General features: G+C 47.2%; 1 protein-coding gene across 1 annotated transcript in view; it reads right to left on the bottom strand.

The window, feature by feature from the left end:
- The window catches only part of RBM19 (RNA binding motif protein 19), a 52,310-nt gene that overhangs the window by 10,098 nt on the left and 15,618 nt on the right, over positions 1 to 26,594 (bottom strand). The window contains exons 22-23 of the mRNA XM_039332641.1: positions 12,543 to 12,648; positions 7,743 to 7,863 (exon numbers count right to left, since the gene is read on the bottom strand). Of these exons, the coding sequence (XP_039188575.1) occupies positions 7,743 to 7,863; positions 12,543 to 12,648 (227 nt within the window). The remainder of the gene's footprint in view (positions 1 to 7,742; positions 7,864 to 12,542; positions 12,649 to 26,594) is intronic.

The raw sequence follows: 26,594 nt of genomic DNA, 5'->3' as shown, positions 1-26,594 counted from the left end.
TCATGCCTAAGGCGGAACTAGAACTCACTGTCTCCCAGTGATTGGCCCAAAGACATCAGCTGGTTTTCAGGCCTAAGGTGGAACTAGAACTCACTGATGCCCAAAGTCAGCCAGCTGGCTGTCATCCTTAAGACAGGACTAGAACTCCCAGTCTCCCGGTGATTGGCACATAGTCAGCCAGCCGACTTTTTGGCTTGAGGCAGGACTGGAACGGTCCTGATCTGATCCATCTCACATCCTCAAAGGCCACAGAAAGTCCTTGCTACGGATCTCTGCTGAGGCTGACCAGCTGATACAGCCACCCCTCAACCCTTCTGCAACTTTTAGCTTAGATCAACAAAAGAATTTTCCACAGATTCATCGGAGGGGAGGGCGGGGGGGGGAGCAAGAGGAGAAAGCGTTGATTGCTTTTCTTGTAGCTTTTTGCACTTTCTTTAAACCTGGCTTAGTTCCTTTTTCTGAGCAATTACTGGAGCCAGAAAGAGCAAGGGAAGGATTGCGGATATAAGAAAGGGGGGGGGGGGGAAAGCTGACACATTCGTATGGTCCTAGAAGTGAAGCCTTCAAGAATCCAATAATGTACTGCTAAGCAAAATAAGACGAGGCAGGGGTTGGGTGCAGCTCCCCTAATGCACCAGCCAGCCCTGGCTGGATTCGGAGTCAGAAATATTGCTAATTTCGCTTAGGAATATAGTACAGTCCTCTATCACTAGTCCTTGAGTTATGAGAACTGACTCAGGCAACTAATAGATGGGATAGAATCAAGATTGTGGGAAGCGTTAACACCCCTCGATAATGCCTTGTTAAGACCTCGTTAAGCAAGACAGGTGTTAAATCAGTCTTGCCCCATTTTACGACCTTTCTCGTCAGGGCTGTTAAGTGAAACACTGCTGTTGTTCAGTTAGCAGCACTGTTGTTAAGGGGATCCAGCTTCCCCCGTTGATTTCGCTAGTCAAGACGGTTGCCAAAGGGGATCACATGACCTGCAACGGTCGTAAATAGGAGTCAGCTGCCAAGCGTCTAAATTTGGATCATGGGGAGGCTGCAACAGCCGTAAATGTCATTAAGTCACTTTTCTCCCCAGTGCTGTTGTAACTTGGAATGGTCACTAAAGAAACTGTGGAAGGTCAAGGGCTACTTGCGTTCACCAAGCCAGATGCAAAATTTGTGTGCATTTTATAGCTTTGGAAGTATTTTGTGGGTATGCCTATCTTTTTCTTATAATTGCATGCTGTGTCCGAAACTGCAGCAGACAGGCTTTGATCACCCCGAGGTTTCATTTCGTATCGTACAGGAGCGCTTGGCATCTTTGAAGACCCAAGAAATATAAAAATGTTGGTTTCTGGGGAAGATCTTGGCTTTGCTCACGTGTCGTAGCTTCGCCTCCACTACCTCGTTGTTTTATTTTCGTTATTTACTCGGTTTATATAGCCACCCACCTCACGTACGTGACTCTAGGCGGCTTAGAATAAAGTAGAGGAAGCAGATAAAACGCATAGTGTAAAAATAAAAACAGAGAGCAGCCCGAACGTTACTGTCTTCTTGCTGTTGCAATTTTTCCTTCATTAGATTCTTGGGGCACAGCTCAGGCTAATCGACTTGGGGGGGGGGGAGAAAAGAGGAATGTTGCAAAGATATAAAGGGTGGGTGTGATACAACACATTGGCAGAAGCTAAGATCGAGTTGCATTTCGTGTGTTTTACAAACTCACCCGCTGGGCAAATCATGTCCTAGCACAGTGGTTCTCAATCTTTTTAGACCAGCGACCCGGGTCATAAGCAGGTGGCGCGCATGTGCGACGCCGCCCCCTGTGCGGCACGCATGTGCGGCGCCACCCCTGCACGGCACGCATGTGCGGCGGCGCCCCCTGCGTGGCACGCATGTGCGGTGCCGCCCCCTGCGCGGTGCCGCCCCATGCGCGTCCCATGCGCCGCCCCACCCCTGTGCGCCGCCCCATGTGTCATGCGCATGCGCGGCAGCACCCCCATGCAACCCTCTGCGCGGCACATATGTGTGGCGCCGCCCCCTGCGCAGCACGCATGTGCGGCGCTGCCCCCTGCGCAGCACGCATGTGCGGCGCCGCCCTTGCACGGCGCCGCCCCCATGCGCTGCCCCCTGCGCGGCGTGCATGTGCGGCGCCGCCCCCTGCGCTGGCTGAGAAAAAAAATGGCGGATCGCGTTGTTTGGCGACCCCCGTGAAATGGTCGTTCGACCCCAAATGGGGTCGCGACCCACAGGTTGAGAACCGCTGTCCTAGCATGATGCCGTAAGACGGTTTGCTGGGGGTTCGCTATGCCATGCAAACATAGAAAGTATGCTTCCTTTATCTGGCTTTAACGGAAGAACATAGTCGGAAGGGACCTTGGAGGTCTTCTAGTCCAACTCTCTTAGACTCCTCCTCCTCCTTTCCCTTCTAGCATTGATGATGTCCCCTAGTTGGGTAATGAAACGTCTGCAAGAAAATAACCGAGCTCAGAGAGCACCAGGGAGCCCATAGTCTTCCTCCTCCATTTCATAAAGCCCTGCTAGCATTGATGATGTTCCCTAGTTGGGTAATGAAATGTCTGCAAGAAAATAACCAAGCTCAGACAACATCAAGGGACCTACAGTCTTCCTCCTCCTCCATTCCACAAACTCACATACATCTCTCCTGGTCAACCCAACTGACATCCCTTCCACGAAGAGACGCTGGCCTCCTCGTTACCCTTCCTGTCGCCCTCCACGGGTTCTATTTGCAAGGCTGGCTCTCTGCCTCCGAGCTGGCTTCCCCCAGCCCGGCCTCAGCCCCAGCCCCGTCCTGGTGGGAGAATTTTCCTTCTGTCAGTTTAATTCTTTGATCGATGGGGAAGAGCAGGAAGACGCAACCCAGCGCAGCTGGCCTCTCACGTTACCCCTGGCAGGAGATCCCCGGCCCTGCTGCTGATGGCTGAGTGAAATGTTTGCGGAGCACGCCGAAGACAAGTCAATAGTAATTTAGCTGGATTGGGAGCAGGTCCCTCCTTCGCACGCCTCCCGGCTCCCGGGAGGCAGAAGTGCATGCAGGATTATTACTGACTCGCTTGGAAATATTTCCAAAACAATCCTCCCAGAAGCGTGGGGGAAAGGGGTGGGGGGTGGGGGTAGGAAGAGGGGGGTGGGTGGGTGGGAAAGGAAGCAAAGAGGTGGCGCTTCAAAAGCTGTTGGCTCAAATGCCCCGCCTGAATCCGTTTGGAAGTTTCTCGCAACAGCTCTTTGGAGAAGATGTTTAACACAGAAGAACAGAGTTTGGAAGGGACTCTGGAGGTCTTCTAGTCCAGCCTTCTCTTAGGCTGACCTCCTCTTCTTTGAGGGGCTGCCCTAAAGAAGAGGGGCTGGAGCTATTTTCTTGCCAGGAGGCCAGAGAAGAAACGATGGGATGGAAGCTTATCAAGGAGATAACCTTAGAACTAAGGAGAAATTTCCTGACAGGGAGAACAATTAACCAGTGGAACGGCTTGCCACCAGAAGTTGTGGGGTGCTCCATCACTGGAGGCTTTCAAAAAAACAGATTGCACAGGCACTTGACTGGGATGGTATAGGGTCTCTGCTTTGTGCAGGGGGTTGGACTAGATGACCTCCAAGGTCCCAGCCCTGTTATTTGGTTAATCCCCTGTTCGAGCATGAACAACACGAGAGTATTGTGGTCAACACAACCAGAAGGCGTTTTCCCACAGAGCTCAGTGTGGTCAGGTCTTGCGTGTGGGAAACCTGTGTTGTAAAGGGAATGCGGGACTCCACCACCCATTTTCTCCAAACAAAGTATCTGAGGCCCATGGGAGTTGCAGTCCAAGATCCATCAGTTCTCCATAAACTGATAGCCCCTCTTCGGAAGACAGTTCACCCTCGACTTACGATAGTTTGTTTTAGCGGCCGTTCGAAGTTTCAACGGCACTGAAAAAAGGGACTTAGGACCGTTTTGCACCCTTACGACCTTTGCATCGCCCAGGGTCACGGGATCAAAATTCAGACACAATTGATTCATACTTACGACGGTTGCGGTGTCCTGGGTTCACGTGATCCCGTGTTTTGCAACCGTCTGGCAAGCAAAGTCAATGGGGGAAGCCGGATCCACTTAATTTAATAACTGTAGCGATTCAATTAACAGCTGTGGCCAGAAAAGTCGTACAATGGGACAACCCCCCCTTAACAGATGTCTCTCCTGGCCACAGAAGTGCTGGGTAGTAACTGTGAGAGGGACCTCGGAGTCCTAGTAGACAATCACTTAAATATGAGCCAGCAGTGTGCTGCAGCTGCCAAAAAGGCCAACACAGTGCTAGGCTGCATTAACAGAGGGATAGAATCAAGATCACGTGAAGTATTAATACCACTCTTTAATTCCTTGGTAAGGCCACACTTGGAATACTGCATCCAGTTTTGGTCACCACGATGTAAAAAAGATGTTGAGACTCTAGAAAGAGTACAGAGAAGAGCAACAAAGATGATTAGGGGACTGGAGGCTAAACATATAAGGAACGGTTGCTAGAATTGGGTATGTCTAGTTTAACGAAGAGAAGGACAAGGGGGACATGATAGCAGTATTCCAATATCTCAGGGGCTGCCATAAAGAAGAGGGAATTAAGCTATTTTCCAAAGCACCTGAAGGCAGGACAAGAAGCAACGGTGGAAACTAATCAAGGAGAGAAGCAACCTAGAACTAAGGAGAAACTTCCTGACAGTGAGAACAATTAATCAGTGGAACAGCTTGCCTCAAGAAGCAGTAAATGCTCCAACACTGGAAGTTTTTAAGAAGAGACTGGACAGCCATTTGTCCGAAATGGTGTAGGGTTTCCTGCCCGAGCAGGGGGTTGGACTAGATGACCTCCAAGGTCCCTTCCAACTTTACTATTATTATTATTATTATTATTACCTGTACAGGCAGAGGCCAGTTTTATCTGGCGACGCTAAAGAAGCAAACGTGGCGGGTGGGTTTTTCTGGATCTTGGAGAAAGCGCTGGTAACTTACACCCTGATCCTGGACTTGATCACCTTGGGGGATCTTGGTTGATTCTGATATGTTCTCGAGATCCTGCAGCCCCGGCTTGGCCGAGCTGCATTCAGCCGGGCTGCGCAACAAGGTGGATTGGGAGAGATCCTCACTGAAGGAGATTTGATTTAATTTCCGCCTCCCATTAACGGGCTTAATTGAATTGGAAAGCCAAATCAAACAGGCCAATTGAATCAGAGGCCTCTAAAAAGACTCAGGCGCCCGGCCCTCTTTTCCCCTTGTGGGCCTTCAGGAATACAGCTGGAGGCGATCGGAACGGCCAAAAGCAAATTGGGATTTCTTTTGGGGGGGGGGGTCCTGTCTCCATGGAAAAGGCTGAACAGGACCCCAAACAAATCAAGACTTCAATGAGGAGCTGGCCCAATTCACAACAATCATGTATTCTCCCTTCTGCCTCAGAACAGAATTAACGCGTCCTTATTATTACTATTATTATTTTTGGACAATCTGCAAGGGAAAAAGCAAAAAAAAAAAAACACAGCTTCCTGGGTGGGGTGGGACTGAGGTTTGAAATGCTTCTTCATTTTATATTAACTCATTTGAGTAAGGGGGGGTAGAGGGGAGGGGGGCGGTGGAGGTCGTGGGGTGATAATCCGGAAAGCACTGGGATAGTCCAGATTCTGTCGGGATATATATATATAAGCCAATTGGGCTAATTTAAAATAAAATAATAATAAATTCTAGCAAACGGAGACAGTTGCCACCAGTCCTTTTCTTGTCCTATTCCTTCTTCAAATGAGGAAGAGAATTACACTTCCGTCTTCTCTTCTACAGAGTGCAGATGAACAGTTGGAAGGACCCTGGGAAGCCTTGTAGTCCAACCTCTGTCCTAGGCTGGGAGTCCTTGTGCCATTCCAGACAAATGGTTGTCCAATCTCTTCTTAAAAACCTCCAGTGATGGAGCACCCACAACATCTGGAGGCAAGCCGTTCACTGTTTTCACAGGAAATTTCTCCTTAGTTCTGGGTTGCTTCTCTCCTTGATCAGTTTCCATCCGTTGCTTCTTGTCCTGCCTTCAGGCGCTTTGGAGAATAGCTTGACTCCCTCTTCTTTGGGGCGGTCCTTGAGATATTGGAAGACTGCTATCCTGTCCCCCCTCGTCCTTCTCTTCGTTGGACTAGACATACCCAATTCCAGCAGCCGTTCCTTCTATGTTTTAGCCTCCAGTCTCCTAATCGTCTTTGTTGCTCTTTTCTGTACTCTTTCTAGAGTCTCAACATTTTTTTTCCATCGTGGTGACCAAACCTGGATGCCATATTCCAAGTGTGGCCTTACCAAGGCCTTGTAAAGTGGTATTAACACTTCACGTGATCTTGATTCCATCCCTCTGTTAATGCAGCCTAGCACTGTGTTGGCTTAACTTAACAACTGCGACACTCCCTTAATCACTGTGGGCAAGGAAAGTCGTAAAATGGAGGCAAAACCTGCTTAACAGATGTCTCGCTTAGCCACAGAAGTGTTGGGATCCATTGTGGTTGTGTGTCAAGGACCACCGGTTCTCCTCTAGGAAGAACCAGGCTTGAGGCAACAGATGACAAAATAACAGGCTCTGGAGGTCCCAGATGAACCTAGCTTTGTGAAGTAAGAAGGAGGCAGGCCAGACCCTCTGCAGGAATCAGCCCACCAGCAACAAAGGGAAAAGAGAGAGGGGGCAGGAGGCAAAGCAAATATAAAACCCATTTCCCTCCGTCAGCGAAGAACGGCAAACAAAGATTTATAGAAAAGATACCGCTGCCACGAAATAAAACTAAAAGCCTGTTTCTACTGCGGCCGTGCTGTTTGAAAGACCCTGTGGTTTGAATGATACACAGCCGGAGCCTTGTTCTCTTCCCTCTCTTCGGCTTTTCTCTTTGCTTTTCCCCTTCCCCTCGCTGCTTCCAAAAGAATAACAGCAAAGTTGCTGAAAGAGCGCTCTCTGGGCTTGAGACCTGGGGACACTCAAAATGCTTGAAGGTGGGGAGCAGATTGAGGGGTAAACAAAGGGGGAATGGGTGGTTGGAGGGGGGGAAGAAAGATACATGCAGTCAGTTCTCCCAAACGGACAAGGCTCTCTCAGCTGCCCATTAGCCTTCTCTGTGGCCGGGCATATTCATGGGTGGGGGATGTTTCTTTTCTGTGGCCGCATGCGTGCTGTTCCTTGGAACAGGGAGGGCTCAAGGCACTTGGCTGCCTGAAGGAGAGACCACGCGGTGTGGCAAACTTTGGTTAGTCAACATAAAGGGGGGGGGGAAGAGAGAGAGATTGGCTGGCTGGCTGGCTGGGGGGGGTGCCTTCTAAGTCAAACATGCCCATTTTGCAGGAAGGAGCAGAGAGCGAAATGCAGCTCTTTCTGCAATTGTTCCAAAGGAGGAAGAGGGGGGGGGAGAGACAGGAGGAGGAGGAGGAGAAGAAGAAAAAAGAGGAAGAGAAGGAGAAAGAAAAGGAGGAAAAGGAGAAGGAAGAGTGGAAAAAAGGGGAGAAGCAGAAAGAAAAGGAGAGGGAAGAGATGGAAGATAAGAAAAAGGACAAGAAGAAAGAGAAGAAAGCAGAGGAAGAAGGGGAGGAGGAGGAGGAGGAGAAAGAAAAGGAGGAGGAGAAGAAAAAAAGAGGGGGAGGATGCCCCGGAGGGCAATTTTTTTTTTTAAGGCCCAAGATTGTTCCATCGCTTTAGCTCCAATACCCTTTTCACATTCCAAATCTTAAAACAATTCAAAATGGAAGGATAATTCAGATCAGGTACCGTGAAAATGCGCCGCCGTCTTCCTTCTCAGGGTCTCCACCGTTTCCTCCGAGTCCGCCCACTCCAGCACCAGTCTCCTGCCATACAGATGGGTACTGTGGCACAGGGCACCGAAGGCTCTCTGCAGGGCAGGGAGAGGGGAAGGACAGGAGAGCCGTCTTCAGAAAGGGGTCAAAGAAACTCACTTCCACCCAGCCTTTGCTTCTGCTGACTTTAGAGTCCCTTCCAACTGAGGAAGAAGGGAGGAAGGAAGGGAGGGAGGGAGGGAAAGAAGGAAGGAGGGAGAAAGGAAGGCAGGAGGGAGGGAGGGGGAGAGAGAGGGGGAGGAAGCAAGGAAGGAAGGAGGGAGGAAAGGAGGAAGGAAGGAAGGAAGGAGGGAGGGAGAGAGGGAGGAAGGAAGGACGGAGTAAAGGGTGGATGGATGGAGAGAAAGGGGGAAGGAAGGAAGGAAGGAAGGAAGGAAGGAAGGAAGGAAGGAAGGAAGGAAGGAAGGAAGGAAGGAAGGAAATAATAGCAATGAGCTCTGGCCATAAGTCAAGGGTCAAGGAATTAAAAGTGAGCTAGGAGGAGGAGAAAAACTCACCTGTAAAGCCTTTCCAACTATAGAAAGGTTACAGGTGACTTCCCCGTGGTCACGTGATCCAAAGTCAGATGCTTGGCAACTGACTCGTATTTACGACGGTTTCAGTGTCCCAGGAACACGTCAACGGGAAAACCAGGTTCACTTTAACAACCGGCTTACTAACTTAACCACTGCAGTGAGTCGCTTAACAACAGCGGCAAGAAAGGTCATAAAAGGGAGCAAAACTGTCTTAACACAGTCTCACTTAGCAACGAAAATTGGGGGCTCAATTGTGGTCGTAAGTCAAGGATCACCTGTATTCTATTGTTATGAACCCGGGGTCTTCAAACTTGGCCCTTTGATGACTTGTGGACTTCAACTCCCAGAATTCCTCAGCCAGGCATGTGTGCCTGGCTGAGGAATTCTGGGAGTTGAAGTCCACAAGTCATCAAAGGGCCAAGAGCCCTGTTATGGACTGATCTCCCCAGACTACCCTCCCCTTTCTCCCCTCCCCACCAATTGCAATTTTGCAATTCCACCCTCCTTGGGAAGAAGAACCCAAACTGAATCCTGCTTCTCTTTCAAGCTGAAATTCCTGACGCGGAAATGGTTTTTATTTGCTGCTGCTGCTGTCATGTGTCCTTAAATGCCGATTTTCACACCCAACATTCCTTAATTAGCAGAGAAATGTTTTGGCTTGAAACAAATACTGTTGTGGAGTTTGGGGGGGGTTAAAGACAACCAGGAGGAGTCAGCTGCGAAGAGTTAATGGGGGCTGTTTATGTTGTCAGAAAGCAGCTCCCCGCCCCCAGCTCTGGCAAATCGCTGCATTTCTTAATGGTAGGCTCTCGTTTGCTAATTTGTATTTCAATTTCTCACTTCCCTGGGCTGAACACAAGAGGAGAGGAAAGTTGTGTGAGGAATGAGCTGCGTGCCCTGCCTGTGGGCACGTGAGCTGTTTAGCAGCTGGGCACCACCAGATTCTGGCGGTCTCACCCAGGCAAGAGTGTCGTGTCAGGTTCAAAAGCACTCTGGATTCATTCATCATTCTGAAGACACTGAAGTCTCCAAACATCGGTGAAATAGCCTCTACCAGATTCAGCATCCTCTCCCTTATTGGGGTCCACCCAGATGCCTGCTGGAAGCCAAAATGCCCCCAAATGGGAAGGGGTCTCCCTCCGGCTGCAAGAATCTAGAGACCGATTGATCCCTGGGCAATGCTTCCCAACTGTTCTGCAATTGGGAACAGGCTGGCTGTGTTCTTGCAGAAGTTTCATTACCAAACTAGGTAACATCATCCGTGCTAGAAGGGGGAAAACCCCACTCCCTTCTCGCACGGATGATGTTACCTAGTTTGGTAATGAAACATCGGCAAGAAAACAACCAGGCTCAGAGACGCCTACCAAGGATCCTGCAGTTCAACTACAGATATTCTGTTGAGGAAAATGGGAATTCTGGCCACTGAAGTCCACCCATCTTAAAAGTTGCCAAAGTTGAAAAACTCTGCTTGAGAGCATCAGGTTAGGCCCACAGCTATTCTCTTCTATGGGAACTTCCCATTGCTATCTGTTTTCATACTGAAGTACGTTTTCCCCCCAACTAAAAAAAATGATGGGCAATGCATTTGTGAAGGCTTTCCCATCCCCAGGTCTTAAAAAGACCTACTTAAAACTAAATGTTGCACTTCAGTCCTACCTTTCCAATGGTCACTAAACAAATAATGGTAAGTCAAAAACTACTCGTATTCTACGTTTGGGACTCACAACTTCAGAACTTTTGAGAAATGTCTTTTGTGGCTACCGATATAACAAAAATTCAGCTTCAGCACCCTGGATAGCAATCCAACAGCTAAGACTACAAGACTTATTAGGAAATGTGCAGTTCAGCTCTGTTCACATGGAGTCAACTGTTTGCACTGTATCACTGATTGAACACACACACACACACACACACACGCACACATGCACACACACCAAGCCGAGTTGATTCAGTTTTCAGATTGGATTCAGGAGCATTCAGTTTCGACAGTCAAACCACAACAGAGCCTTACAAATTACTTTTGGCAGTGATCCCGCTACAATTTCACAGCAGCGCAAAGTTAACAGATTGTAAAACTGCCATCTAGCGGTTGGCAGTGAGCCGGTGTAATTGTGCAACCTTTGTGTAACGCACACCTGACAACTGCAGGCTTCAATGTCATGAATAATTACAACAGCCCCAGCTTGGGAAGCCCAAGAAAATGATCTATTCCAGCAAGTATTAGAAGTCGGTAATAAAGCTATTTGTGTATCAATGTCGTGTTTACCAACCATGAGTCACTGTGAGATTAGGGGAGTGCCAAACATTTATATTTCAAATCTAAAAGACTCTATTTGGGGAGCGAAACCTTTCAAATATTCTGAGCTCAGCGGAGCATGCTTTGAACGTGAGACAGCCCTCTGGATTTTGGAACCCTCCCCAAAATGATCAGGGTGGGACGTTTCCAATTTGAGAAGGTTTAAATATGATACGTTTCGATAATCTGAAATCACTGTTTCAATTCTTGCTGGACTTCAAAAATGCAATCCAAGGAGAACGACATTTCTACTCTACTCTATTCTATTCCCTACTCTATTCTTTACTCTACTCTACTCTACTCTACTCTACTCCCTATTCTATTCTATTCTATTCTATTCTATTCTATTCTATTCTATTCTATTCTATTCTATTCTATTCTATTCTATTCTAAATCAACGGTTGTTACGTCGAAGGGCTACTTGTAAACAGAGAGCAAAGGGGCCACCAGCACAAGTGGGCAGACAAGCCACAGCCTTGCTAGCATGGCCAGGTGGGCTGACGACCCAGATGAAAGCCAAGCGGGGACCGTCTGGGTTCTAGCATGACGGGAGCCATAGATCAAGGAAAGAGGTCTCTGAGGTTACCTCCCAGTGGCTGTCCCAGCCCAGCAGATCTAAACGCTCATAATTTGGTGGATGGGCCCACTCTGTCTCCTCTTTCCCCACTGCCCTATTAAATGCTCAGCTCAGAGAGTCCGGAGGGAGAAAACCATTAGCGAGGCACAAAGACTCGACAGCATTAGGTGGTTGATAGATTTCTCATTCTTTCCCCCAAAACAAAGGAGGATGAGAGCAGAGGGCATTGCCAAGGCATGGCAGCTGAGCCTTTTCTGTCAAAAGAGAGAAGATTCATTCCTAGCTGGAGATATTATTATTACTTTTTGGGTTGGGAAGAACAGTTGACTTTTTAATACCGTCCTGCACACTCTGCACAGCAGAAAAGGAAGACAACAGACATCACAATAGACTAAAGCGCGATGCATCTGAATAGGAGCTGCACACAAAGGCATCTAAAGAAACACTCAGTTATGTGCCTGGCCATTCTTCTCTTGAGATACTTCAGGGTGGATCTTCTAATGCAAGCTTGAATAGCAAACAAAAATTTGAGCTTTTCTTTCGCGGATCTCACTATGTTACGCCTCCTTTTATTTTTATTTTTAAAAACCCATTTTAATATCTGTATTTCAGCTTAATTGAGGTCTGTAGGTTTCACCACTTCTCAAAGGGGGTGCTTGGCACACCAAAAGTTAAGAATCCCAGTTTCAGAGGCATTTCATGATTTCAACAAAGTTAGAAAACTACAGAAAACAGACCTATCAGACAGGGGCTGGTCTAGGCATGAATGTGCATCGTGTACTGGGGTGTGCCCTTCTGAGCATCCTGGCTTGGAGCTAGTCACTGGTTCGCCAGTTGAATTTCGCTCTCTCCCCTCCCCTCAAAAAGAAAGACTGAGCTATGGAGATATAACTCCAACACATCAAAATGGGTTTCAGAATAGAAAGAGGGGGAACAAAGAAGAAGAAAAAAAAACCAGCGCCCCCTAATGGCTGAAACATAGAACTGAACATTTCAATAAACCTAGAAGAGCACCAGTACCCATCAGCCACCTCTATACTTGAGGCTTTCCAACAGATCCAAACTAGAATCGAAAGCCGAACATAGACCGAAAGCTTGGATGTGATCTGTCTGCAGGTAGTCCTCAACTTACGACAAATCAGATGAGAATTGCCGTTGCTAAGCGAGGAGGTTGTTAAACGAGCCCGACGGTAAGACCCTTTATGGCCCAATTGTGAAGCAAAACCCTCTAGCTCAGGGGTCCTCAACCTTGGCCTCTTTAAGACTTGTGGACTTCAACTCCCAGAATTCCTCAGCCAGGCATGAAAAAGGGAGGAGTCTGCTCACCTTGGCATCCTGCTTCGTCAGGAAATCCACAAACCCAAAGCCGCGATGCTTCCCCGTTCCGAACATTTTCTTCGGCATGCGGACCGTCTTCAGCTCTCCAAAGGTGCTGAGGCAGGAGGAGGAGGAGGAGGAGGAGGAGAAGAAAAAAGGGATGAATTTTCAAAGGAAAAGTCCAAAGGTTTGGGGCGTTTTCTCACAGAAACTAACAGAATAACCAAACTGGAGGTCTTCTAGTCCAACCTCCTGCTCAGGCAAGAGACTGTAGGCCAGGGGTCTTCAAACTTGGCCCTTTTATGACTTGTGGACTTCAACTCCCAGAATTCCTCAGCCAATAGGTAGGCAAAAATGCCAGATCCAGTCTGAACATCTGGCTGACTGTGTGATGATCAATAATAATAATAATAATAATAATAATAATAATAATAATAATAATATCCAGATCTGCCTATCCCAGGTCCTTGGGAAGGACTCGATAGGTAGACAAAAATGCCAGATCCAGTCTGAACATCTGGCTGACTGTGTGAATAATAATAATAATAATAATAATAATAATAATAATAATAATAATAATAATAATAATAATAATAATGGAAGACTGCTGTCGTGTCACCCCCTAGTCCTTCTTTTCACTAGACCAGACAAACCCAATCCCTGCAGCAATTCTTCACATGCTTTAGCCCCCCGTCCCGCAGAAGGAACCCGTGACAAATCCCGCGTTTGCAACACATGCTTGACCCGATCTCTGAATTAGCTGCTTTTTCTACGTTTGCACAACACACTGAACCAGAAAGGAAGGAAACGTGCTCTCGCTGTGCCATTACATTCCAGGGAGACGGGAGCAAAGGGCTTGTCTGGAACTTGCCAAGTCAACACTGTGGCATTTCCCTCCCCTTTTTTTTGTTTGAGAAAAAAGGCGCTCATCTACTGTAGACCCCGGCTTACGACGATCCATTTAGTGGCCGTTCAAAGTCACCACAAGGCGACTTTACAACCAGTTCTCACACTTACGCCCGTCACAGCATCCCCGGGGTCACGTGATTGAAATTGACTTGGCACTTGGCAACTGGCACATGCCCACGGGGTGACCTTCCCACCTGGCTTCCGACAAACCAAGTCAATGGGGGAAGCCAAGATTCGCTTAATGACCATAGGGATTTCCTTAATCACCCTGGCCCTCAGGGTTCTGTTCTGTTCCGTTCCATTCCACACTTTCTATTCTATTCTATTTCTTATTCTATTCTATTCTATTCTATTCTATTCTATTCTATTCTATTCTATTTCTTATTCTATTCTATTCCTATTTTGATTCTGTTCTATTCCTATTTTTATTCTATTCTTATTCGTATTCTATTCCTAATTCTATTCTATTCTATTTCTTATTCTATTCTGTTGTGCTCTTATTCTCTTCTCTTCTCTTCTATTTCCATTCCATATTCTATTCTCATTCTATTTTATTCCCTATTCTATTCTATTCTATTCTATTCTATTCTATTCTATTCTATTCTATTCTATTCTATTCTATTCTATTTCTTATTCTATTCTATTGTGCTCTTATTCTCTTCTCTTCTATTTCCATTCCATATTCTATTCTATTCTATTCTGTTCTGTTCTGTTCTAAATTCTATTCTCATTCCATTCTATAGCTGTAAGAAGGGGAAACTGACCCAATTCCTCTGCCGATTCCCCAGAGAAGCAGCTGTTTCTCCCACCCGCCCAAAGTCCACGTCAGATCCATTTATCAACCCCAATGTGCAAATCGGAGACCATGAATATTTGATGCGCACTCCGATCGGAAAGGTGCACTATTTTATCCAACACTCTCCCTACCCCACCCCCCCACCCCAGCAAAAGCACAGGGCTCGGGGAAGCCGCCGGGCCAGAGCACGCACATCTGGGAATAAACATGGTAAAGTGTTGTCAACGCTCTCGTGAAATGATAGAAGCTAAATCCGAGGAGTTAACCCTTCTGCGCTGCCGGCATGACCAAGCATCCATCTGCTGAATTTCGCCGGGGCGGTGCGCCGGATAAGTGGAACATGATGAAGCCTCTACATGAATCCACACGCCTCTCTCCTTGGGGTCCCCTCCCTCGCCCCCTCCTTGTGGCCTCCGTTCGCCTTTCCCCGAGACGGCATCACCAGACACACAGGCACACACAAACACAAAACAAAGTAAAGCCCAGGAGCCAACGTTGTCCGTCTTGAAAGATCAGCTGAAACCAGCTGGAATCTCGCACAAAGGGAAGGAAAAGGGGACACACACACACACACACACACACAAAAAAAAACCCCTTGCAGTGGGTTTGCTTGTTCACTCAAAACCCATCCCGCTCCCAGCTAGGAGCCTGGGATCCTTTGCCCCGTGCTTTCCATCTTGTCCTTTTGACATTCGATTAGCATCCAGGGTACCCTCCAGATGCAACAGAGCTCAGGTGTGTAGACACACAACTCTCAGGCTCACCCAGGCTGATGGGAATCTGTGCATTTCAGAATAGAAGAGTTGGGAGGGAGCCGGGAGGTCTTTTAGTCCAACCCCCTCCTCATTTCAGAACAATGGTTGTCCAGCCTCTTCTTAAAAGCGATGAAGCACCCATCCTTTCCAGAGGCAAGTCGTTCCACTGAGGAGTTGTTCTCCCGATCAGGGAATTTTTCCTTATCTCTAGGTTGGTTCTCTCTCGGATCAGTTTCCATCCATCGTGTCTTGTTCGGGGGCATCTCCCAAAGGAGAACTGCCATCGTGATATTAACACCTGGATGTTCTGCTCCCTAAACGGGGCCATTAGCACAAGCCACTCGTACACGTTTTGGAACTAAACCGGATGCGATGCAAAACCACTGACACTCAAACCCGCGTAACCTTTATCCCTCTGTCAAACAATGGAATCTGGCAGGTGTCCAGTTCAAACACCCTTCTCTTCTGTTTTCTTTCCTGGCCCTCTGCCTGCCTACACTTTTAATATCCTGCTCCCAAATTCTTCTTGGCGGCTCTTAGCAATTCCCTGACTGATCTTGTAAACTTTTGTGATGGGGTCCTTGGTGGTCTCTGAGCTGGGTGGGTTTTCTTGCAGACATTTCATTACCAAACTAGGTAACATCTGCAGTGGAAGAAGGGAGTGGGGTTTGTGGAGTGGAGGAGGAGAAGGAGGAGGAGGAGGAGATGGACTATGCTGTGGGCTCATTAATTTTGGGCCCAATCTTGGTCATAAGGACCACCTGAAAGGTTTTTTATGCCTTTAGGAGATTTTATCGTACGCCACCCAGACTCCTTCCGTGAGGCAGCTGGACACTTCTTAGGATCAATACGTAATAATTTTAAAATATCTCAGCTGGGGGATGAATACGAATGGTGGCACCAAGCCCCCAGCCACCCCAAATCAAGAATTCCAACAGGCTTCCCCCCCCCCTTCAGCAGCTGAGCCACACGTCAGAGAGAACAATGGGGTAACTAAGGACTCCCAGACCTGGGACGAAGAAGACCGCCCACCCCCTTCCCCGCTGTGTTGATAATTAGAATCCGTAACACGGCCATAGACATCTCCCAAGCTGCGAAAATGAACGCTTTCATGCCCACCCCCTCCGAGCCGGAGCAAGCCTCTCACACCTCTTTTCCAATTACGATATTCACCTTTTAAGGAATGGGAGGTGGCACCAATTACCCTCTCCGGAGCTCGATGGTGCCCTGTCTGCGAGGAATAATTTATGTTTTGATCAACAAGGAGACTTCTCACATTTCTAATTTGTTATGGGGGCGGGATGGGGTTCGCTTGGCGTGGGCGTCTGGGGAGGGTGTGTGTGTGTGTGCTGGGGAGAGCAGGGGGAGGAGGAGGAACAAGGAGGCAGGATGTCCTGATGGGACCGTCAAGACGAATTCTGGTTTCCTCCAACAGCCTCAAGTGGCACGAGTGTGTGAAAGCCCTATTTGTATGCAGATGCTGTGTGTGTGTGTGTGTGAAAGGAATAATTGGGGAGGGGGTGTGACTCTTCTCCCCAGGGAGAACAAGCTCAGGCCAGCGGGGCGAGCCAAGACATGCTGTCCAGGAAGACATTAAACATCAAACTCTTCGTTCTTCCACAGCTTTTTTTTGACAGACGCAGCTTCCCTTTGTGGCAGGTGGCTTATCTTTTGGTGATCCAAAAGAGTATCCTCTGAATTTGCACTCAATGGGCTGGATAGGTCTGCATGGATTGGGCCCTCCTGACACCCTGATCTTTCTGTAAGGATCTAGGACAACTAGTTGTAATCTATGTGCTGTTCAACGTAACGCCACCTTTTGTGTTGGGTGCACCGTGGCAACAGGAACAAGAACAGTAATTAGCCCTAGAAGAGAAGCCAACACGCACAAAGAGGTAGGCCAGAGCACCAACGCCCACAATGTCTTCTTAATCTCTCGTCTCTCTTGCACACATCAGTCCCAAAGTAATTTGATGGCAACAGCAAGAAACCACCAAGATCAGATATTAAATCAGTGATTGGATGAATTCCCTATGGATTGCCAACCCAACTCAACCCAAGCCAAGCCAACCCAACTTCCCTTAATTCAATTTAACTCCAGTGGATCGGCCAGCAATTGCAGGCAGAAATGAAAAACATTAGGACACTGTCCAAAAACTGGAAGACCCAAGGAGAAAAAAAATGTCCAATTTCCCCCTTTTTTCTAGATTTCAATCACCTGGTACTATGTTTGTAGAGTTTTGATTAGTCTTTCCTAGGGCAGTTTACATAAAAAAAACAGGATATAGTTCAGGGGGTCAATATTGACCTCATCCAAGAGTATTAATATTCATTAATCAAAATAGTATCTATTAAGTTAGGGACCCCCAATTTAATCAATCAGGGCTAATTCCCAAAAAGCTAAGCATGTTTAGGGACCCCCAATTTAATCAATCAGGGCTAATTCCCAAAAAGCTAAGCATGGTCACCCAGCCGGCTTTCCTGGCTAAGGCGGGACTAGAACTCACAGTCTCCTGATGATTAGCCCAAAGTCACCCAGCTGGCTTTCCTGGCTAAGGTGGGACTAGAACTCAGGGTCTCCTGATTCCTAGCCTGATGCCTTAACCACTACATCAAACTGACCATTTGGGGGATCATTTCTTTTTTCTCCTAGTCCAGATCTAATTCAGAGTTTGAGCAGATTAAAAAAAAAGTTTCTCTCTTGGTTTTGCAATCACCTGGACAACCGCTGTTGACCCATTTTAGCTTTGAACCCTTCCAGCTCCCTCCTCCTTTAAACTCAATCCTTCTCTTCTGCGCTGCCAGAAAATTGCCTTCATCTATCGCAAATTATTCTCTCTTTTTTTCCCCCTACCACACGGAATAAATGGGTTTGGGCGGTGCCGGGACTTTCTTCTTCAGCGTTGAACGATGCTAAGGGGCGATCAAGTCTTGTTGCTGAAGTGAGAGACTTTGTGCTGTTTTCCTATCACCTCCCTCCCTTGCAAAGAGCCGACTGGCCTCCTTGCAAGAACCCTGCGACATATACACAACTCAGACAGGCAGTCCTCGGCTTAACGACCATCACTGAGCCTGCCAGGATGATTGTAAAGCAGGTCATCAGGTGGCTAACCTGATTTTTGCACACCTTTTTGGGCAGCTGTGATGAAGTGAATGCTGGGGTTGCAAAGAAAGCCAGTTGTTTGCTATGAGTTGGCTTTTTTTGCCAGAAAGCAGAAGTGAACACAAGTTTCTGGCCAAAATGTTGCACCACAAATGGCCCATAAATGCAGTCCAGATGCTGAGCACCCACAATGCAGTGCCAGGACCGCAGCAGCAGTTGGGGAGACAACCCTGGGACTTTGAAACTGGGTCGTAAGTAGGGCTTGTGGGGTGCGTCGTCACTTCAAAGGGCTGCTAAGCAGCTGGTCGTAAGTCAAGGACTGTTGATGTCCTGCTGTGGGCCCATTGTGGGTCAAGGAATCACAAGGGAAATCCACCTTTAAATCTTTTCCAATTATAGCAAGGTTTCAGGTGACTTTAATCCAGAAAGAGGGAAGGAGAGAGGGAGGGGAGCAAGGAAGGAAGGAAGATGAGGAATGAAGTAAAAAAACGAAAAGGGAAGGAAGGAAGGAAAGAGGAAGGGAGGGAGGGAAGGAAAAGAGAAGGAAGAGGATGAAGAAGGAAAGAGAAGGAAGGAAGGAAGGAAGGAAGGAAGGAAGGAAGGAAGGAAGGAAGGAGATGAGGGAAGGAAGGAAGGAAAAGAGAAGGAAGGAAAATGAAAAAGGAAGGAAGGTAGGAAGGAAAGAGAAGGAAGAAGATGAAGGAAAGAGAGAAGGAAGGAAGGAAGGAAAAGAGAAGGAAGATAAAGAAGGAAAGAGAGGAGGGAAGGAGGGAAGGAAGGAAAGAAGCCCCCCAAATTGTACAATATGCTTCTTGCAGACAAAGAAAACCTTCAGAAGGAGACAACACCTCCCTCCACCCTCTCAAATCACACACGTCTGAACAAGAAAGCTCGACAAATCAGTGGCTGGAGCTAGTTGGAGGCGGCGGGGGGGGGGGGGGGAGAAAAACCTGCCACAACTCTCCCGCTATCTCTCCTTCGCCACCAAATAGCATTTTTCTCCAAACTAGCCTCGGCCAGTTCTGCTTTGCACCAAACGGATGGATGATTAAGGGAAGATCATCGCTCTGTTTCTCCTGCTCTCCAAAGGGAAGGGTTGGGCCAAATCATTTGGGCCTGGGTCTCCTCTAAGGGATGGTCAGTCACCCTGTTTCCATAAAAGAGGGGTGAACTAATGAAAAAGGGAGGCGTGGGCGTTCATGTCACCCCTTTTGCTTCCAACAACTTTGCTATGGCTAATCCCGTTAGAATAAAGGGGGGGGGGAGTTTTGTAATTCAAGCTAATGACATCATTACGAGCTTCCTAACAGCCAGGGCTGATCACCGAGAGCTAATTTAAACCTTTTGTTTTGTTTTGTTTTTGGTCAGCTTTCCTGGAACGTGAAATACTTAGGAATGGTTGGAAACTGATCAAAGAGAGAAGCAACCTGGAATTAAGGAGAAAGTTCCTAACAGTGAGGACAATTAACCAGTGGAACAGCCTGCCTCCAGAAGTTGTGGGTGCTCCATCACTGGAGGTTTTTAAGAAGAGGCTAGACAGCCACTTTTCTGAGATGGTAGGGTCTCCTGCTTGAGAGGGGGCTGGACTAGAAGACCTCCAAGGTCCCTTCCAGCTTCTATTTCTATTCTATTCTATAGTTCCATATTCCATATTCCATTTCTTCTATTCTATTCTATTCTATTCTATTCTATTCTATTCTATTCTGTTCTGTTCTGTTCTGTTCTGTTCTGTTCTGTTCTGTTCTGTTCTGTTCTATTCTATTCTACATTCTACATTCTATTCCTAGTCTAGGGTGGGAGACTTAAATCCTAGTCTCACTTAGCAACAGAAATCTGGGGCTGAATCGTGCTTGTAAGTAAGTAGACTTATTCCTCAAAAACATATGAAATGGTATAGGATTTCCTGCCTGAGCAGGGGGTTGGACTAGATGACCTCCAAAGTCACTTCCAACATCAACATCCTCATCATCATCATCATCATCATCATTATATTATTATATTATTACTACTACTACTACCACTACTATTATTACTGCTACTATTATTACTATTATTATGCCTCCATCCTCACCCTAACAACAAAAGCCGGATTTCTGTTTGCAAGAGGTCTCCCCCCCAACCCCACCCCCAAAGAAATGACAGGTTGGGGGAAAAAAAAAACAACCCAGGAAGAACGGTGCTATTGGCACGAAAGCTGCCACAGCTTTAACAGCGCCAGCTTCATTCCCCTGCTCATCCCCTCAGCACCAATCCTGACCTGCTTCGGATTTTTTTGCCTGTAACACCTTCCTGGTTTAGCAAGATGTCACGAGGCAGGTGGGATCGGTTTAACGTCTCGATTAAAAAAAAAAAAAAGGCAGAGGCGAGGTATCGTAATTAGAACGGTCATTAGCAACACACACAGCAGAGGGTCTTGTAAATGAAGTGTAGATTTGAGTCTCTTTTCAACTCACCGGGAATATGAACAGTCAGTCAGATTAGTTAATGGGACCGGTTTCTTAAGCAGCAGGAAAAGGAGATGAGGGGGTTGGGGGGATGCTCAATAAAAAAAAGAAAAAAAAATGCTAGCCAAGCCAGCAATGTTGGCTAAGAAAAGGCAACATTAGTTCTCTTTGGACGTTGCTTATGACCGTCATTGAACTGTAAGGACCTCAACCACCACTGTGTAGGAAAAGCAAGGCAGGAGGCTGGCAGAACGCATCCACGAACACCAGCTAGCCGTCACGATGAAAATTCTTTTAATTTCACAACAGGCAGGCAGATTCAACTGTAGGTTCAATTGGGAAATATGTGCCAGCCTAGACCAGCCAAGTCCAAAAATGCCAAGGAATTTCTAGACGCCTGGCATTCGGACAAATCAGCCATCAATAGCCTCACTGGAGGCTTTCAAGGAGACTCTGGACAGCCATTTGTCCAGGATGTTACAGGGTCTCCTGCTTGATCAGGGGGTTGGACTAGATGACCTCCAAGGTCCTTTCCAGCTCTCTTATTCTGCTAATCCCATTTTGCAAGCTTTTTCGTGCAAATCTTGAGACTAACTAGGTGCCCAAGATTGCTCCTAGGACCTTAAGGGGTAGGCAACCTTGGCTCTTTTATGACTCGTGGACCTCAACTCCCAGAATTCCTGAGCCAGCATTGGCTGGTGGACTTCAACTCCGAGAATTCCTGAGCCAGCCATGCTGAGGAGAAAGAGAGAGGTTTCCATGCTGAGCCATGCCGGCTCAGGAATTCTGGGAGTTGAAGTCCACCAGTCCTAAAAGAGCCAAGGTTGCCTACCCCTGTGACCTAGGTAATTCTGTTGTCTGGGCCGGCCTGGAAAATAAGCCCTCCCCCACAAGTCGAAACATACCCCACAAAGCTCCGCTTTGTAGAAAGGTCATAAATCACACCAGCTGCTATCTCTTGCTGCCAAAGGACATCTGTGAGATGCAAAACTTTTGCCCAAAGACAACCGCAGCATTGTCCTGTGGTGACGCCTGCTCCTCCCCTTTCAGACGTGCGTACAACATCACGATGCACATACCAAAGGGACGAAGCGCGCTTGCTAATGGCACGAGACTGGTTACATTGGTCATCCCCTTTCCTTGAACCCACAGTAGATACCTCCTCGTCTCTGTTGTCGCAGGCAGCAATGGGAAACAACTTTCATTGGCTGTGGTTTGCTTCTCTTTCTTTTCACCCCCCCCCAAAATGGCCCTTATTCTGTCTAACAGAATATTTGTAGCTGAGGGTTGAACTATGGGGTCCTTGGTGCTCTCTGAGGTGAGGGGTTTAGTGGACTAGTCAAAAACATTTGAGGAGCAGCAGAACGCAGCTTCTCAAATTTGCAAGTGGGCAATGCACGTCGCCCAGAGGCGACCACGCAACGACAAATCATGCATTGCAAAAATCGCTCGGAGGTGGGAGATACTTCTAATGAAATCTACCGGATCCCTTGCATGAATTGCCCCTGGGACTATGTAGGACACACAGGGAGGAAGCTAGCCACCAGACTGCAAGAACACAAGGGAGCAGTCAGATGGGGAGGGCCAAAGTGATTGGAAGCCTCACATTGCAATGAACAAGGACATACATTCAATTTCGCAACTACTACGATTGTTGGCCGAGCAGGTACAAAAACAGCCAGGGAAATAACTGAAGCCAGGCAAATGGGCCTCTTGTCAGTCAACAAGAGTGCTAGTGGTAAGCTGATCAGGTACTTAGGAGCGAGGACTTGGCAGCAGAAGAAAACAACAGCCAATGATTTAACAACCGGCCATCAACACCCCCATCAACAACTAAAAAGCCACACGCAACCAGACATCACAAAAACTCCCCATAGAATAGCCCAAAGCACAGATTCTGGTAAGGAGAGGTTCCCCGAAGACGGGCTCCAGCATGAGTCCAAAAGCTGAGAAAACTAAACCTCTGATCCCGGTGACTGACACAGGTTGGATCTGAGCAACGAAACATCTGCAAGCCAACCACCAAGGTCAGAGAGCATCAAGGACTCCACAGTCTCATTTCATCTCTCTCCGCGCCCAAAGGAACGAGAAAAAAAAGAGAGGAAGAGATGGAGGACTATCGCTATCTGTTCAGACTTCCCTTGGTGAAGACCAGCCTCAAAAGAACTGAAATGGATCTGCACCATGGTGTCTTGCTTGTCGATTGTACTCCCTCCTCCAGTTGTTCCCAGTTGACAGCTTCTCACTGCAGCCGGAGAGAGGAGAACGACACATTTGGGAAGGTGTGGCTGCTGTGTGACAACCATCGCAGTAATCAAGCATAACTGAGCTGGCTCTTGGAGAAGAAAGCTTACCGCCGAGGGGATGAGGGAGACGGTCAGCAGAAGCTTACTGGATGACTTCACATAAAGGAATCAACCTTCCCTGATGGGTAGGTGGCTTTCACTGACCCCTAAACTTATAGGGATGCCGGAAAAATTGTCTCTCGGTTAGCACAGAAGAAGTGTCCAAATAGGGGAGCAGGAGAATCAAACCACCCCAACTTCGTGTACCTCCAGTATTGCTCAAAGTTGCTCTTTCATGTTTGCAACCTGGTTGGGGGCCACACATCAGTCTAGACCAGGGGTCTTCAAATTTGGCCCTTTGATGACTTGTGGACTTCAACTCCCAGAATTCCTCAGCTGGCGTGCCTGGCTGAGGAATTCTGGGAGTTGAAGTCCACAAGTCATCAAAGGGCCAAGTTTGAAGACCCCTGGTCTAGACACACGTTGGGTTAAAACAGGAGAGCAAGAGAAGCAAGTTGCCTCCTGATTTTTGTGCCTTGAAAACAGACTCCTTCAACGTTCATGTTTCCATCCAACAGTCTGTAGAATCTAACCCTTCTTCCCTCCCAACTTAGAAGCCTTCGAGATGTCTACAAACAAAAATTACAATTGACTAGTTCTTGCCTACCCCCTCCAAGGTTATCACATCACGGTGCTGAACCCCACAGGAAGCCACCTGCTCTTCGCCAATATCAGTGTTCTCCAAGGCTCTTGACAAGGGATGTCTACAGAGATGCTCAGTCATCCAGGTCATGGTTGCCCTTTTTCAAGAGGCCACTGGGGTTTCTTGGTTTTTCCTTGAAGAAGTTTCGCTTCTCATCCAAGGAGCTTCTTCAGATCTGACTGAATGGTAGGGGAAATGGAAGGTGACCTAACGCAGGTGACCCTGAGGGCAGAGATAAACCTCCAAGTGGCCTCAACGATTCTCAGAAAGTGTGCTGGCGACCAGATGACTGCCAAGAATATAAATCCTTCCATTCCCCCACCATTTAGCCAGAACTGAAGAAGCTTCTTGGATGAGAAGCAAAAGGTCTTCAAGGAAGAACAAAGAAAGTCCAGTTGCCTCTTTTGGAACAGCACCTCTGGGACTATTGAAAAGGGAGCACAGAAACCAGCTTCCCAAACTCAAACTAGGCGCTTTCTGCTTTTCTTAAGACTGCCTCATTCTCTGTCTTGCATGCTTCCATGCAAGAGGTGCTTAGGCTGCAAGGACCAAGGAGTGCCAAATGGAGGGAAGAATTGAGGTCAGTCCTGATGGGACCATTGTTGGTTTCCTTCTTGCAGGAGAGGCTATTCTACAATGTTCCTTCTCTGCAGTGATTAGATGATGCACAGCAGAGATACAGATGGTACACAGAACACTTAAGGCATTAGGGTCACGCACCATGCTAAGAGAATCTCATCTAACAGGTTGCAGATATTTAGCCATCATTATTTGCAAGCCACCGTTTATCGCCAAGATCATTTTCTGAACCTAGCCAACTATGGCTTATTGCACAAACAATAGCTTGGTACAAACCTGGACCCAGCTTAGGGCAGAACGGTCAGTTCACCAGAAGAAGTTTTAAGAGAACTGTTTTACAGAAGAAGTTTTAAGAGAACCTGCGTTTTACAGAACTCATCCCCAAATATCCAGCTTGTTTAATCTGACAGCTTCTCCTCTATTTTGCTTGCTTTGAGGACCTTCCCATTTTAATTATTGTGGATCTAATGCCTTCAGTGAGGCACAAAACATCGGAAAAAAGAGTTGTTTTTTTTAAGAAAGAGACATAAACTACAGAATATTCTACAAGTGCCATGTTGATTATGCAGACATTGCTTTGGTTCAAACTATCTTGTTACAAACCTGGCTTCAAGAATATTAAAAAAAAAAAATAGAGTGTTTTTTTTAAAGACATTTTTAAATCTCAAACTTATTGGACTTTGAAGTTGACTTTCTCTAATTCCCCCAAACGGCATAGACTCCATTAATTGCTTTAACGAGGAGAATAAGTAGAATTTGCAGAGAAGATCAAATGAATGCAAATCCACTAAGGTGAAGGGAAATCTCACTCAGGGTCTCCATTAAAGAAATGAAGAAGTCTTGGAATTAAAAAAATAAAAATAAATCTTTAGAAATGAAGGAATGCCTGTCTCTACTCTTCTGGCCCTCCAAAAATCAAAAAGTATCTCAAACAGGCTAAAAGGGGAACAGAAGCCAAAAAACACCCCCTCCCCAACTAAATCTTGAGAGAAAAATAAAATCTTGCTTTCTAACTAAACAGCCATTTCAAAGACTTCCTCCATTACCATTTGCAAGCAGGAAAAAAACACACCAATGTTCTTAGACGTGTAATCTTCGGAAAGCACAAAATGTACCATCTTGATACCGTGATTTAAAGAAATCAGTGCAGTGGCTGTGCGGAACTTTTTGATGAATGCTGCGAACTTGCTGTGAGTTTTATCTACTTTATGATGTTTTTTTAAAAATATACTTTTGTATTGTTTCCTGTTTCCCAAGGCACGCTCTACCCATCCAGACAATTGCGCACTCCTTGAGCAAACCCTAGTTCAACAATCCTTAGCTTAGCGTGACCTGGGAACGCTGTCTTGACAGAAAGTACTTGTAAAAGAGAAACAAAGGGGAACTCGGATCTGTCTTCTAGGGTACGGATTCCCAACCCTCGGACCGTGGACCGGTACCGGTCTACAGCATGCCAGCAACCGGTCCACGCAAACAAGCAAAGCCCCATCCGTGGAATGCAGGCAGCACACAAAACCACGCACCCTCCGGTCTGTGGAAAAACCTCTCTCCCCTGAACCGGTCCCTGGTGCCCAAAAGGTTGGGGCTCATGGGTCTAGGGTTCCTACTCTCTTACTACAGCCACAATTTTTGGAGTCTGCAAGGAAGGCCTGCCTAAGTTGCAAAGATGCAGCTTTAGGGGAAAGCCGTCCCCGGCAGCTGACGGCCGCGCTTCCCGCTCCATCTGAGTATGTCTTTTTGTGTTTGTTTTTTTAAATTCAGCTTGTTATTGGCAAGCAAAGCGTTTTACTCCTCCGTTGGCCCCGAGACTCCGCCGAATACAAACAATCCCGCCGGCCAGCAAAACAGTTTAGTGAAAAGAGAAAATTTTACTGTTTTTTTTTGTTCTTTGTGGAGGGAGGGGTGCAGAGAGAGAGAGAGAGAGACCCCCTTTGCTTCCGCTTCTCTGCTGTTAATCAGATTCTAATTGCATTCAGCACGATGCCAGAGGTGCCCGCAGCCAATAAGGAGGTGATGGCAGGCAGCCGACAGAAGCTGTCAAAATAGCCCTTGAAAAGGGGGTCCGGGGAGGGGGACTTGATGATAATGCGAAAATGAGATACAAAACTAGGGGGCAGAGACGGAGGTGTGGAAATGGAGACACACACACGCACACACGCACACACACAAAGCCTTTCCTCTGGCTACTGGCAATATTTACTTAGAATTTACAAGGCACAGAAAACACTTTTAACATTATAATCCTTTACAAAAAGAAAAGAGTCGCTGGAGGAGAAAGAAGCTAAAAGGGGGCTATTGTTCCCATTTTGCTGATGGGGAACTGAGGCCTGAAGTGGATAAGCAGAAGAAGGAGAGGCAGAACAGGCAAAAATAGCTGATATTTTAAGGAAGTTAAAAAGAGAGCTGGTATGGTCTGGCGGTGAAGGCTCCCGGATAGAACTGGGAGCTGGTGAGTTCTAGTTCTGCTTCAGGCAGAATAGCTGGCTG

The sequence above is a fragment of the Crotalus tigris genome, unplaced genomic scaffold (genome assembly GCF_016545835.1).
Source record: "Crotalus tigris isolate CLP2741 ecotype Arizona unplaced genomic scaffold, ASM1654583v1 scf7180000024461.5605484, whole genome shotgun sequence".
In the NCBI taxonomy this organism is placed as follows: domain Eukaryota; kingdom Metazoa; phylum Chordata; class Lepidosauria; order Squamata; family Viperidae; genus Crotalus; species Crotalus tigris.
Note: the sequence above shows the minus strand (reverse complement) of the source record. Positions and strands in the feature narration are given on the sequence as shown.